General features: G+C 45.0%; 1 protein-coding gene across 1 annotated transcript; it reads left to right on the top strand.

Moving 5' to 3' along the window:
* Window positions 1-4,864: 4,864 nt before the first annotated feature.
* LOC124106711 (HLA class I histocompatibility antigen, B alpha chain) lies at window positions 4,865-8,407 on the top strand. The gene is given in 9 exon segments (XM_046464416.2): window positions 4,865-5,019; window positions 5,315-5,500; window positions 5,503-5,580; window positions 5,795-6,070; window positions 6,654-6,929; window positions 7,057-7,167; window positions 7,581-7,613; window positions 7,754-7,801; window positions 7,970-8,407. Coding segments are annotated over 9 exon segments (1,086 nt in total). The 5' UTR covers window positions 4,865-4,946; the 3' UTR covers window positions 7,975-8,407.
* The last annotated feature ends 3,752 nt before the right edge of the window (window positions 8,408-12,159 follow it).

Below are 12,159 nucleotides of genomic sequence, written 5' to 3'. Positions count from 1 at the left end.
AGCAAATACAGATAATTGAATCCTTTTCTATTTTTAACTCTTTAATATTCATCTCTTGCCTGATTGCTCTGGTTAGAGTTTCAGGTACTATATTGAATAGGAGTGGTGAGAGTGAACTTCTGTGTCTTATTTCTATTTTTAAAGAAAATATTTTCAGTTTTTCCCCACTTAGTATGGTATTATCTTTGTGTTTGACATATATAGCACTCACAATGTGGACACAAATTCCTTCTATGTCTAGTTTCTTCAGTTTTTGTTTGTTTGTTTGTTTTTTAGTTATTGATGGACCTTTATTTATTTATTTGTTTGTATGTGGTGCTGAGAATACAAGCTAGGCAAGCACTCTACCACTGAGCCACAGCCACAGCCCCTCTTCAGTATTTTTAACATGAAGACGTACTGAATTTTGTTTAAGGGTTTTTCTACATTGACTGAGATGATTATGTGATGTTTGTCTTTAATTCTATTTATGTGATATATTGCATTTACTGATTTTCATATATTGAGCCAACCTTGCATCTCTGGGTGGAACCCACTTGCTCTATAATCTTCTTAATGTTTTTGAATGCAAATTGCTAATATTTTATTAATCATTTTTACATCTATGTTCACCAGGCAAACTGATACATAGTTTTGTTTCCTTGATGTGACTTTATCAGCTTTGGTATCAGGGTGATACTGGCTTCATAGACAGAGCACATTTCTTGTCATTAGGTGATGTATGACTCTATATTTGATACAGAAAAATTGTAAAATGCTAACCATAATAAATTAAGAGTTTAAAATAACCATACCCCTAGACCAGAAAAATGTGTTGCATTTCCTTCTAGTCTGTTACCACCTTCCTCCTGCAGCCTGAAGGCTGCGTGTTTCTCTTCTCTCCCTCTCTTTCCCTCAGGTGATGAACACAGGCTTCAGGGGCCCCTGATTGTCCTCTCCATATTCCATTTTCCAGGTCAGTGGGCTCTCTGGCTCCCTCAGAGAGCAATTTCTCACTTTCTCCTCCCTTCTCATACCCCACTACTACATCCCCACTCCTCACTCCTAGAGGATGAAATTCTTTCTCTTTTCATTTGGAAAAAAAGAAGGACTCAGGTGTGAACTGCCTCATAATCCCATTACAGCCCCCACGTTTGAAACTGTGCCACCAGTGATGGTGGAGGGTCTTTGCTGTCTGAGGCCACCTCTGCACTTGGGAACAAGGTTGGCCCTCCCTCCCCTGCATCATCACCTTCCACACTCTGTGGCTCATTTATTAACCTCTCTATAGAAAACAAAATTCCTCCTTAAAAATTCACCATCTATCCTATATCTCCCTCCCATACTGCCCCCAATTCTCTGATACACCTTATAAAGTGATGTCTGAGTCCTTTCTCTCATGTTGTCTTTTTAATCACTGAATTTTTTTTCTAGTGGAATTACAGCAGCATTTCAAAGGTCAAATGCTTCTACAGGCTGTCTATAAAGACACATGACCCCAATCTTCCATGCAGCCCCATTTCCTGATCCCCAGAATTAGCCTGCTTTACTTCTTTTGCCTGATGCTGTGTCCCTAAATAGAATGTTAACAGGGCTCCTCCTTAGTTTTCCAGTTTCATGTGGCACTTTTAATGGACAGTTTCCATTCACAGACCCCTGTCCTCTCAACATTTTATAATTTCCATTAGATCACCATTTTTACATTCACTGACTATGCAGATGTTATTCACAACTAGGTTTGTAGCTTTCATTACTTTGTTTCCTTGGACTGACTTTTTAACTTCCCTGCAATTAATAAAAGTGTTCTTCCTTCATTTGCTTAGTTTCTGTTGTTTTCATCACTGAGACTTTCCCAAACTCTCTCCCAGGGTCTCTGCTATGGTTTGAATGTGTGCTCCAAGGTTCATGTGTTGGAATCTTGATCTTCAATGTGGTGGTGTGGGGAGATGGGGCCTAATGGGAGGTGGGTAAGTATGAGAGTTCTGCTCTCCTAAATAAGTCAGTATGTTATTTTGGAAATGGGTTGATGCCTCCTACCTCTCCTGCCCTCTCTTTTGCCTTTACACCTTCTATCACACAAGGAAATAGCAGGAGGGCCCTCGCCAGTACCATGACCTTGGACTTCCCAACCATAATAATGGTGAGAAAATAAAACATCTGTTCTTTATAATTTCCTCAATGTGTGGTGTTCTGTTAGAGCAGCCAAAAGACTAAGACAGTCTCCACCAGTACATTAAAGTATAACTAGGACTTCACCAATTTGGTCTTTGTGAAGACACTTGTCCTAGAGCTGGACTGTGAAGCCACACCTGGACTGGATGCCTTCACAATGGAGCAAGGCTGACTCCCTGGATCTGCTTCACCTCATGGGAGAACTTGGCCTCCCTCTCTTGTGCTGGCTCCCTATTAACTTCATCCCATCTGTCCCCTTTCCTTGGTTTCCTCCATCATTTTTGTTTCTCACTTCATTTAGCCACATCCTATAGGAACATGGAGCAAAAAAATATTGAAACCCTAAACATCTGAAATGTCCTTAGCACACCCTAGCTCTAAGTCCAACTTTAACTTAGTACAGAATTCTGCGTTGAAAATATTTTTTCTTTGAATGCACCTGATATGGCTTCAACATTGTCTAGCTTCCAAGGCTGTCTTTCTTGCCTCTTGAAATGTTCAGGGTTTCTTTTTTCCTACCTAATTTCTGAAATTTCATTCTAATCTATCTTGGAGTGGGTCAGTTTTCCTTTGTTTTGTGGCAGTTCAAATGTAATTGGGGGGGGGGGGGTGCTGCAAACATTGAGAATTTTTCTTGAGATTTTAAAATCATTCCTGACTCTCGATTTTGGAATTCATCTTGTTCAGTTGTTGAAAATCCTTTATTGATGTCTTGTGCTCTAATAGTTCTTCTGTCTTCCTTACCTCTATTTTTCTAGCTATACAACTTCTTTTCTGGTACTATTTTAATTGTTCAAGTCATCTACAGATTTATTCACTTCTGTGACCAGTTTTTAATTTCTAAGAACTTCTTTGTTTTCTTTCTACATATAATTGCACATAATTCCTTTACTTGTTTACAAATACCATATCTTTTTACATGTTTTAGCAATTACTGAGAGTAGTGGCAGTGAATCAAGCAAAGAAGCTGGGAGCAGTTGGGATCTCTCCACAGTTTACTCAGAGCAGCAGTTCTCAAAGTGTGATCTGTGGAACCCTTGGAGGTGTTCAGACTATTGCACAGGACCTATATCTTAAAAAAAAAAAAAAAAAAAAAAAAACATTTTTATAATATCACTGAAACATTACTTACAATAAAGTAAAACTTGGCAAAGTGGAAGCTATAGTACCAAATTGTAATCATAGTTATTGTATTCGTGAGTACCTTTTAACTGCAGAAGGGAAAATGTGCCAGTTCACTTAGACATGTCCTGAATGAAGTGTTAAAAATCATTACCTCTGGGCTGGGGTTGTGGCTCAGTGGTAGAGTGCTTGCCTTACATGTGTGAGATACTGGGTTGGATCCTCAGCACCATATAAAAATAAGTAAATAAAGATATTACGTCCACCTATAATTTAAAAATATATATATATATATTAAAAACATTAACTATATTAAATCTTCATTCCATAGTCCATATTATAAATACATTTATTTTTGATAGAATGGGAAGTGCACATAAAACACATTTGCTACATTCAAAAGTCGGGTGTTTGTGTCAACAAAAGCCATTTAGTGCGTTGTACGACTAGCCCCATTTTATGGAATATCATTCCTGCTTCAAAGAATGAATGACAGGGGAAGTATTCCTTAGACTTCAATATTTGGCCAACAACCTGTCCCTTCAAGATAATCCACAGACAGCAATATATTCAATGATAACATGTATGTTCTCAAGAGAAAATGAGAATCTGGGCAAACCTGTATCTACCACTATTAACCTGACAGACTCCCAAGTACTTACAACACTTTCTGGTGAAATCTGTGGTGATATCAACATATGACCTCTTGATTATTTTCACTTAAATATGTTAATACTAAAAGGTTTATATAACTTGGTCAAACAATGCATGACTAAGAAATATCATGCATCAGCACAAGATCCATTCAATGTGAAGACACACCCACAGACTTTAATGAAATAGAATATGAACTATTCAAAGATAATGTTTCAGGATCCTCATGGCAAAGAACCTTTAAGAAGCTAACACTTGTGTCATTTTAGTGTAGTATCAAAGATGAATATTGGTTATGTTATTAAAAACATTCCTCCTATATATTTGTGTGGCTGTATTTTTTGTTTCAATCAAAATCACAGGTTAAATGCAGAAAATATGAATATCTAGCATTCTCTATTGACAAAAAGAACTTTCAAAATTGTAAAAAATAAAATGATCCATTTTTATTAAATCTTTTCATTTTGGAAAACAGTTATTTCTCTTTGAAACTACTGTTTCTGTTAACATGCAATTAGTTATTAATATTAAGAAGGAAGAGCATATCTCTTAAATGGAATTAATTTCTAAGGTGGCAAATATTGATAGACATAATGCATAGAAACTTGATTACCTCTGATTACTACTTTCTAGAGCATATAAAGATTCTGAAACCAAAAATTTGAGAACTGCTGATTCTACACCTTGAGGCAGGAATCAAGGTGAGGGTGTGTGTGACCAAGGACGACAGTACAGAGTAGGGTTCTGGGCAAAGTCCCAGTCCCGGGCGTGGCTCTCAGGGTCTAGAGCGGTGCCTGGGGTGTAGACACCGAGCACTGGGGATTTTCCTCTCTCTGAAGTTTCACTTCTTCTTCTCCCAACCCGTGTCAGGTCGTTCTGCCTGGACACTCCTGATGCGGCCGCAGTTCTCACTCCCATTGCATGTCTTGCTCCTAGAGAAGCCAATCAGCGTCACCGCTGTTCAGGTTTTAAAGTCCCCACCCGCCGGCCAAGTCGCAGAATCTCCCCAGAGCTGCAGGATGCGGGTGATGGCCCCACGAACGCTGCTCCTGCTCCTGTCAGGGGCCCTGGCCCTGACCGAGACCTGGGCGGGTAAGTGCCAGGTGGGGAGGGAAATGGCTTCTTGCGCGGGAGGAGCGAGGGGACCGTCCTGTGAGCGCTCAGGAACCGGAGGAGCTGTGTCCCCACTGCTCCCAGCCCAGATCCTCCCCACTCTGGTGCGGTTCATCCTGACCCTCCACTCCCGCCCTTAAGTCCTCACCTCCCGCGTCCCACCGACCCCTAAGCTTCTCTAGACCCCACTCCTCTCCTCCTGGCGTCGTCAACCTGGGATCTGGGTCGGGCGCCTAGAAGAGGATCCCGGGGTCTCAGCGGCTCCCTTCCCCAGGCTCCCACTCTATGAGTTATTTCTACACCTCCGTGTCCCGGCCCGGCGCGGAGCCCCGCTTCATCTCCGTGGGCTACGTGGACGACTCGCAGTTCGTGCGCTTCGACAGCGACGCCGAGAATCCCAGGGCCGAGCCGCGGGCGCCGTGGATAGAGCGGGAGGGGCCGGAGTACTGGGAGCGGGAGACACAGACCTCAAGGGCACCGCGCAGACCGACCGAGTGAACCTCAACAACCTGCGCGGCTACTACAACCAGAGCGCGGGCGGTGAGTGACCCGGGCCCTGTCGGAGGTCGCGACCCCTCACGTCCCTCGCGGACGGCCCCGAGTCGTCAGGGTCCCCGGCCGAGCTTCACCCCAAGGCTGAGGGACCCGCGGGGACCCCGACCCAGACAGCGCCCGGGGACTGTGACGGTTTCGGTTTCAGTTTAGGGAGAACCCGGGGCGGGCGGCGGGGCGGCGGCTGACGGGGCGGGGACAGGCTCTCACACCCTCCAGAGGATGTACGGCTGCGACGTGGGGACCGAGGGGCGCCTCCTCCGCGGGTACAGTCAGTACGCCTACGACGGCAAGGACTACATCGCCCTGAACGACGACCTGCGCTCCTGGACCGCGGCGGACACGGCGGCTCACATCACCAAGAGGAAGTGGGAGGCGGCGGGTGTCGCGGAGCAGGACAGGGCCTACCTGGAGGGCACCTGTGTGGAGTGGCTCGGCAGATACCTGGAGCACGGGAAGGAGACGCTGCAGCGCACAGGTGTGAGGGGCTTCACCTGCCTGATCCCCTGTAGGTCCCTCCTAAAGCTTCCCACAGGAGGGAGGAGAATGGCGCCCACACTAGACACCTCCTGCTCCTTGTCCAGGGGGAGGGAGTGGCCTGGACCCCCAGGGGCTGCCCTAGAGAGGAACTGAGGCCGCTGTCTCTCAGGACGAGTGAAGGATCCCGTCTCTCTCTCCCTGGCGGCTGGGAAAGACAGTAAAAACCCAACCACAGGTCCCGGTCAGGAGCCTGGACATCAGGGACAGACTGTCAGGTCCACTCCAGCCTAGTGTCCTGGGAGACCTGACTCCAGCTTTTCCACATGTCTCAGCCTCTACCCAGACCAGAGTTTGAAGTCCCTCTTAGAGACCTGAAACCTCTTACACTAGGTTGTCTCAATATGATTCTAGAACTTTCCAAGGAATACATTATGCGAGAATCCTGCCTTCCCGTTTGTGTCTAGGTTTTGTGCTCCTCCCCACCCCAATCATGTTGTCCATTCTCAGGAGGGTCATGTGAGTCCTTCAGTGGCCCAAGAGGAAATGCCAAAATGTCTGAATTTCCCTATTCTTTCCCTCAGACCCCCCGAAGACTCATGTGACTCACCACCCTACCCCTGAAGGGCATGTCACTCTGAGGTGCTGGGCCCTGGGCTTCTACCCTAAGGAGATCACCCTAACTTGGCGACGAGATGGGGAGGACCAGACCCAGGAGATGGAACTTGTGGAGACCAGACCTTCTGGGGATGGAAACTTCCAGAAATGGGCAGCTGTGGTGGTGCCTGCTGGAGAGGAGCAGAGATACACCTGCCGTGTGCACCATGAGGGGCTGCCTGAGCCCCTCACCCTGAGATGGGGTAAGGAGGGGATGAGGGCACAGAAACTGTTGTCAGGAAAGCAGGAGGCTTTCTGGAGACCCTCAGCAGGGTAGGGACTGAGAGCTGGGGATCAGAGACCCTCACCTGACTTCCCTTCCTCTCCCAGAGCCACCCCCTCAGGCCACCATCCCTGTCATGGGAATTGTTGCTGCTGTGATTGTCCTTGTTGTCACTGGAGCTGTGGTCGGTTTTATCTTGTGGAGAAAGAAAAACACAGGTAGGGAAAGTGCAGGGTCTGAATTTTTGTCCCACTGGTGGTTTCAAGTACCTGGTAGAAGTGTGCCCTGCCTTGTTAATGGGAAGTAACATCTACTCGTGTCCTTACCCAACCTGGAATCTGTTTACTTTTTGTAAAGTGCATAGAAACTAAAGGACAAATATATCCTCTTGATGTTTGTGGTGATGGGACCTGATTCCCAGCATTTAGAGGCCAGAGGGAAATCTTCCTGCTGAGGAAGAACTCAGGAGAGTAATAAGCTCCATCTTTACGCATCTATTTTCTTCTTGTCTCCTGATCCTTTCCTACATCTTCAGTCACAGTTCTGGAGACTTCCCCAGTGTCCAGGACTAGGGGGTACCTCTAAGATCTGTTTCTAACCTGCTCTCTCACAAGATGTTTTCTTCCCACAGGAGTAAAGAAAGGGCCCTATGCTCCAGCTGCCTGTAAGTATGAAGAACACTGATCTCTGAGGCCCATGGGACAGTGTAATGGGGAGCAATGGGGGAGTTGGTCTGTCCCATAATTCCTCCATTACCCACACCTCCTGCGGGCTCTGACCAGGTTCTGTTTTTGTTCTGCTCAGGTAATGACAGTGCCCAGGGCTCTGATGTGTCTCTCACTGCTGAGAAAGGTGAGACCCTGGAGGGCCTGGAGAGGGAGGGGGTTGGGGAATGAGGAGACTGCTGGGTTACAGGGACTCTCACAGGGATTTGTGACATTTTGAGTGTTTAATGGGTTGTTCAGAGTGTCTCCATTACAAGGAGTGATCTGAATCTGTTCATAATACTTTCTTTTACAGTGTGAGATACTACCATCTGTGGGACTGAGCAGTACAGGATTTCTTCAGTTCCCTTCCTGCTCTCTACTGCAGTTTCAAGAGTTCCTGGCTACTCTTTGTGCAGCTGGCATCTGATTGTGTCTTTGTGTCTGTGTTCCTACAATCATAATGTGAGGCAATGGAGAGAGGAGCACATCCCTGATCACCAGGACCCCTCCCCACAATGTTCTCTTCCTCAATCAACTTTCCTCTGTAGCTGATGTGGGGCCGGGATGTCTTCATTCCTGATTTAGCTTTATGTTGCTCTGAATTGTAGCGTCTTCCTTCCTTTTTGGAAAACAGAATGTGGATATTGATTGTGTTTCAAATTTATGCCACAAAATATGTTGATGGGTTAATTAAATGAGAAGAGGATTCCTAAAGTTTCTGAGAGAAAATAAAACCTGAAACTTTCCAGAATCCACGTGTTTGCTGTGCTGAGTCTGCTGCAGGTGGGGACAGGAGACGGATGAAAGGAGCTCCAGCAGGTGGATAAGCTGGCACCTAGTCTGTGCTCAGTCCATCCTGGGCCTTTGTGGTCACTCTCAGCTGGGTCAGTTTTACTACTCCTTAGTCCTCGTCCATTCAGTTGAACCTCATCCCAACAGGACCTCTGATGACAGGCAGCATCACCAGGGCTGGTCCTGCTCCAGGACCTTGGCCAGGGAGGGCATCAGGCCACTGGGTTAACATAGCACGAGACCTGAGTCTGACCTTCTGCTCCCATCTTTTTTTGTTTCTCACTTTTCACAAAGAATTATCCCTGTTCTCGTTAGTAAGTTTGGGTTCTGGTCTTGTTCTACTCTGGGTGTCTCTCAGCTGTGACAGCAGAAGTTCATTTTTTCTGTCATTGACCCACAAAACCCAGGGCAGTTTCCTGGATTGTTTTTCCTATCATTCCTCCAGTATTTTTAAAGGAACCAGATTATGGGAACAGCAGAGAGGAAGGATCTCATGAGTTCTCATCTCAGATAAATTCCTCTTAGGCTTCCATCTTCTCTAACTGAGCAGTGTCACTGTCCTTAATACTCATCCCAGAACTTGCTCCATTACAGATTCCTGGATTGATAAAACAGAGTCTAACAGAGGTTTATGTTTATTTGGAAAATATGACCCATTAGTTAAGGATCATGAAGATCAAAATGTCTTTAGCAGCTGTGGAGTGCAGGAGGGCTGGTGTGGAGGGATGAAGGGCAGCATTTGTGAGAAAAGCCCAAATGGCCCCGATCTCAGTGTGAGAAACCCTTGACTGCAGATGCCACAGCAGCATTTGATCTGAAATTCCTTTAATAAAGAAGGAGGAGTTGACACTGATCATTCATTCATCTCTCATTTGTTGAGTACTGAGTAGAAGATACACAGTTTTCACTTAGAATACATCAGGGAAATGAAAACAGGCCTGTGTTCTATAGGAAAGCAGAAGAAGACACATTGTATGCAGAGTAAGTAATGACAGTGTTCATGTTAGGTGGTAAGTGTTGCAGGGTAGGTGTGAGAGTGGGTGTGTGTGGACAGGGAAGATGGTTGTTTTACTAGGGTGCTCAGCATGGCACTTTTTAGCAAGGTGATAGATTTGGAAGATGTAAAGCAATTTGTCATGAAGATGTTTGGAGGAAGAACTTTCTAGGCAACAGGAAGTTGTAGTGCAAATGCACCAGGGCAGGATCCTGTGTGTATGTTCTGAGGAGAGTGAGGATCTGAGATGTCCAAAGCAGAGTCACTGAGAGGAGTTCAGAGACATGGCCAGTCACAAGATCTGGAGGTAGACAGAAAGAATCTTGCATTGAGTGAGGCATTTTTGACAAGGAAGACACGGTGCATCTTTTCAAAGCATCATGCTAACTTCTGAGCCAAGAACAGAATCAAGATGGGAGGACTAACAAGGCAGCAGGGAAACTCTGGGGAACTAGACACTCCTATGTTGGAGATGTTGGTCATTTCCACTGGTGTATGAGCAGGGGAAATAGTGGAAGTGTTTGGATGCTGCACACATTTTGAAGATGGAATTTACAACACTTCCTAATGAACTTAATTGAGTTTGAGAAAAAGGAAGTAAGAGAACACCAAAAATTTGTGACACTGTAATTAGAAAGGTAAGAGTTATATCAACAAAGAAGGGAAGATTGTCAGAAGCATAAGTGAAGACAGGACTTTGCAGGCACTCCAGTGGAGATGTTGAGCTGAGGTGTTCAAACTGCTATACCAATAGCTGATAACCAAAGTGCTCTCAGCAGACCCAAGGGCTTGATGTAAATATGCATTTTTTGCTTGACTGGTGTCAGTCTGGGACAAGGTGTGGATAGAAGTGTCCTTGCTCACTCTCGCTTTCTGTGTGTGTCTTGTTGTGGGTTGGTAAAAAACATTTCACAATCCAGTGCTAGCACACTTAGTACACATTTGAGTACCATTGCTGTAGAAAGAATAGTGTTCCAGCCTCTGCCCTGGTGTCAGATTAACAGCAGGAAGAAATCAGCAGTTCCTGGTGATTAAATTTTTAGTAACATGATATTATGGTTGCCTCTTCCCTTAAAATCAGCTAGAAAGAAGACATAAAACAGAAGAAGCATCCAAAAGGGAAGAAGATAACAATTCTTTAACTCAAAATATAAATGTGGGCAGAAATTCATGGGGGAAAAAAAGTTGCTCTCATCCCAAGGCATTTGCCCAAACTGGAAAAATCTTAGCTTTGATTTTTTTTTAAGACTCAAGGTATAATACTGTGTTATATTTCCATTAGTATAACCAAATACCTGAGATAATTCACTTATAAAGAAGAAAGGTTTATTAGGGCTCACAGTTTTGGAAAATGAAGTCCATGATTGGCCCTGCCACTTTACTCCTGTAGTGAGGCAGCACATCCTGTTGGGAGCACTGGGCAGAGCAAAACCCCTCACTCCTCACCAGTGAAGGAGAACAAGAAGGGGACAAGGGTCCAACAATGTCCTTCAAAGGCACAACCCCAGTGTTCTAAGCACCTCCCACTAGGCCCCTCCTCTCAAGGATTTCACCATTTTCCTGTAGCACCACCCAGGGACCAAGCCTCTAGCACATGGGCTTTGGGAACACTGAGCCTTCAATCATAACAAGCACAGAGGTAATGATCCTCAGAGGTACTTTGAATAGGAATTATAATAGGAGACATTCTGGCTTTCTGATAAATCTAAGAAACAAAAAATTTGTATCCTCGAGACCTGGCCCAGATCCACCTCCTCTGAGCTGCACCCATGGTAGACCCAGGTCCGTCCAACCACTGGCAGATACCTGGCAGAGCTAAGGCCCAGGCCCAGGACCACCTTCCCAGACCTCCTGGAGCCTGGGCCCAGGGTAGGCCCAGGTCTACCCCACACACATACCTGGGAATCCAGGCCTAACCCACTTCCACCTTGGGATACTGAAGCCATCCATAGCCTCTCCATGCAGTAGCCTCTACATTGCAACTACAGAAAGGATCTAGAAGCAGCTGCATGTAGGAGCAGGCATTCCAAAGCCATTGTAAGGACCACCCCTTTAGCCTCATCTCTGAAAGATGTTGCATCCATCTTGGGGCACCTCCATTGCTATCTCGAGTTACCTCTGCTCTCGCCACCACCACCTACAGTTGCAGTAGCATCCATTGAGGGACACTGGCAGGGTCTGGAAGCCCAACACCAAGGTAAAGTACAGATAATCTGCACAGATACTACAAGATTATAGGGTAGAAACTCTAATACCTCAGATCCACACTGCAAGAAAGGAAGACACATAGACAACATGAAAAAACAAGGGAGGACACTGCCTCAAACAAACCAGGATATTATAAAAACAGAACCTACGGACAGCACAGTTGAGGAAATGTCAGAAAAGGAGTTCAGAATGTTCATAATTAAAATAATCTGTGAATTAAAGAATGACCTAAATGAGCAAATACAGGCAAAAACTGATCACTCCAACAAAGAAATAAGAAAGCAAATACAGGCAATCACTGATAACACCAAGAAAGAGATAAGGGAGCAAATACAGGTAGCAAAAGATTATTTCAAGAAAGAGATAGAGATTCTGAAAAAAAAAAGCAATCAGAAATCCTTGAAATAAAGGAAACAACAAATCAAATAAAAACCTCTATAGAAAGCATCACTACCAGACTAAATCACTTGGAAGACAGAACGTCAGATAATAAAGACAAAGTATACAAT

Source organism: Marmota monax, unplaced genomic scaffold (genome assembly GCF_021218885.2).
Source record: "Marmota monax isolate L192 unplaced genomic scaffold, Marmota_monax_Labrador192_F-V1.1 WCK01_AAM20220418_F8-fsc00211, whole genome shotgun sequence".
NCBI lineage: Eukaryota > Metazoa > Chordata > Mammalia > Rodentia > Sciuridae > Marmota > Marmota monax.
Note: the sequence above shows the minus strand (reverse complement) of the source record. Positions and strands in the feature narration are given on the sequence as shown.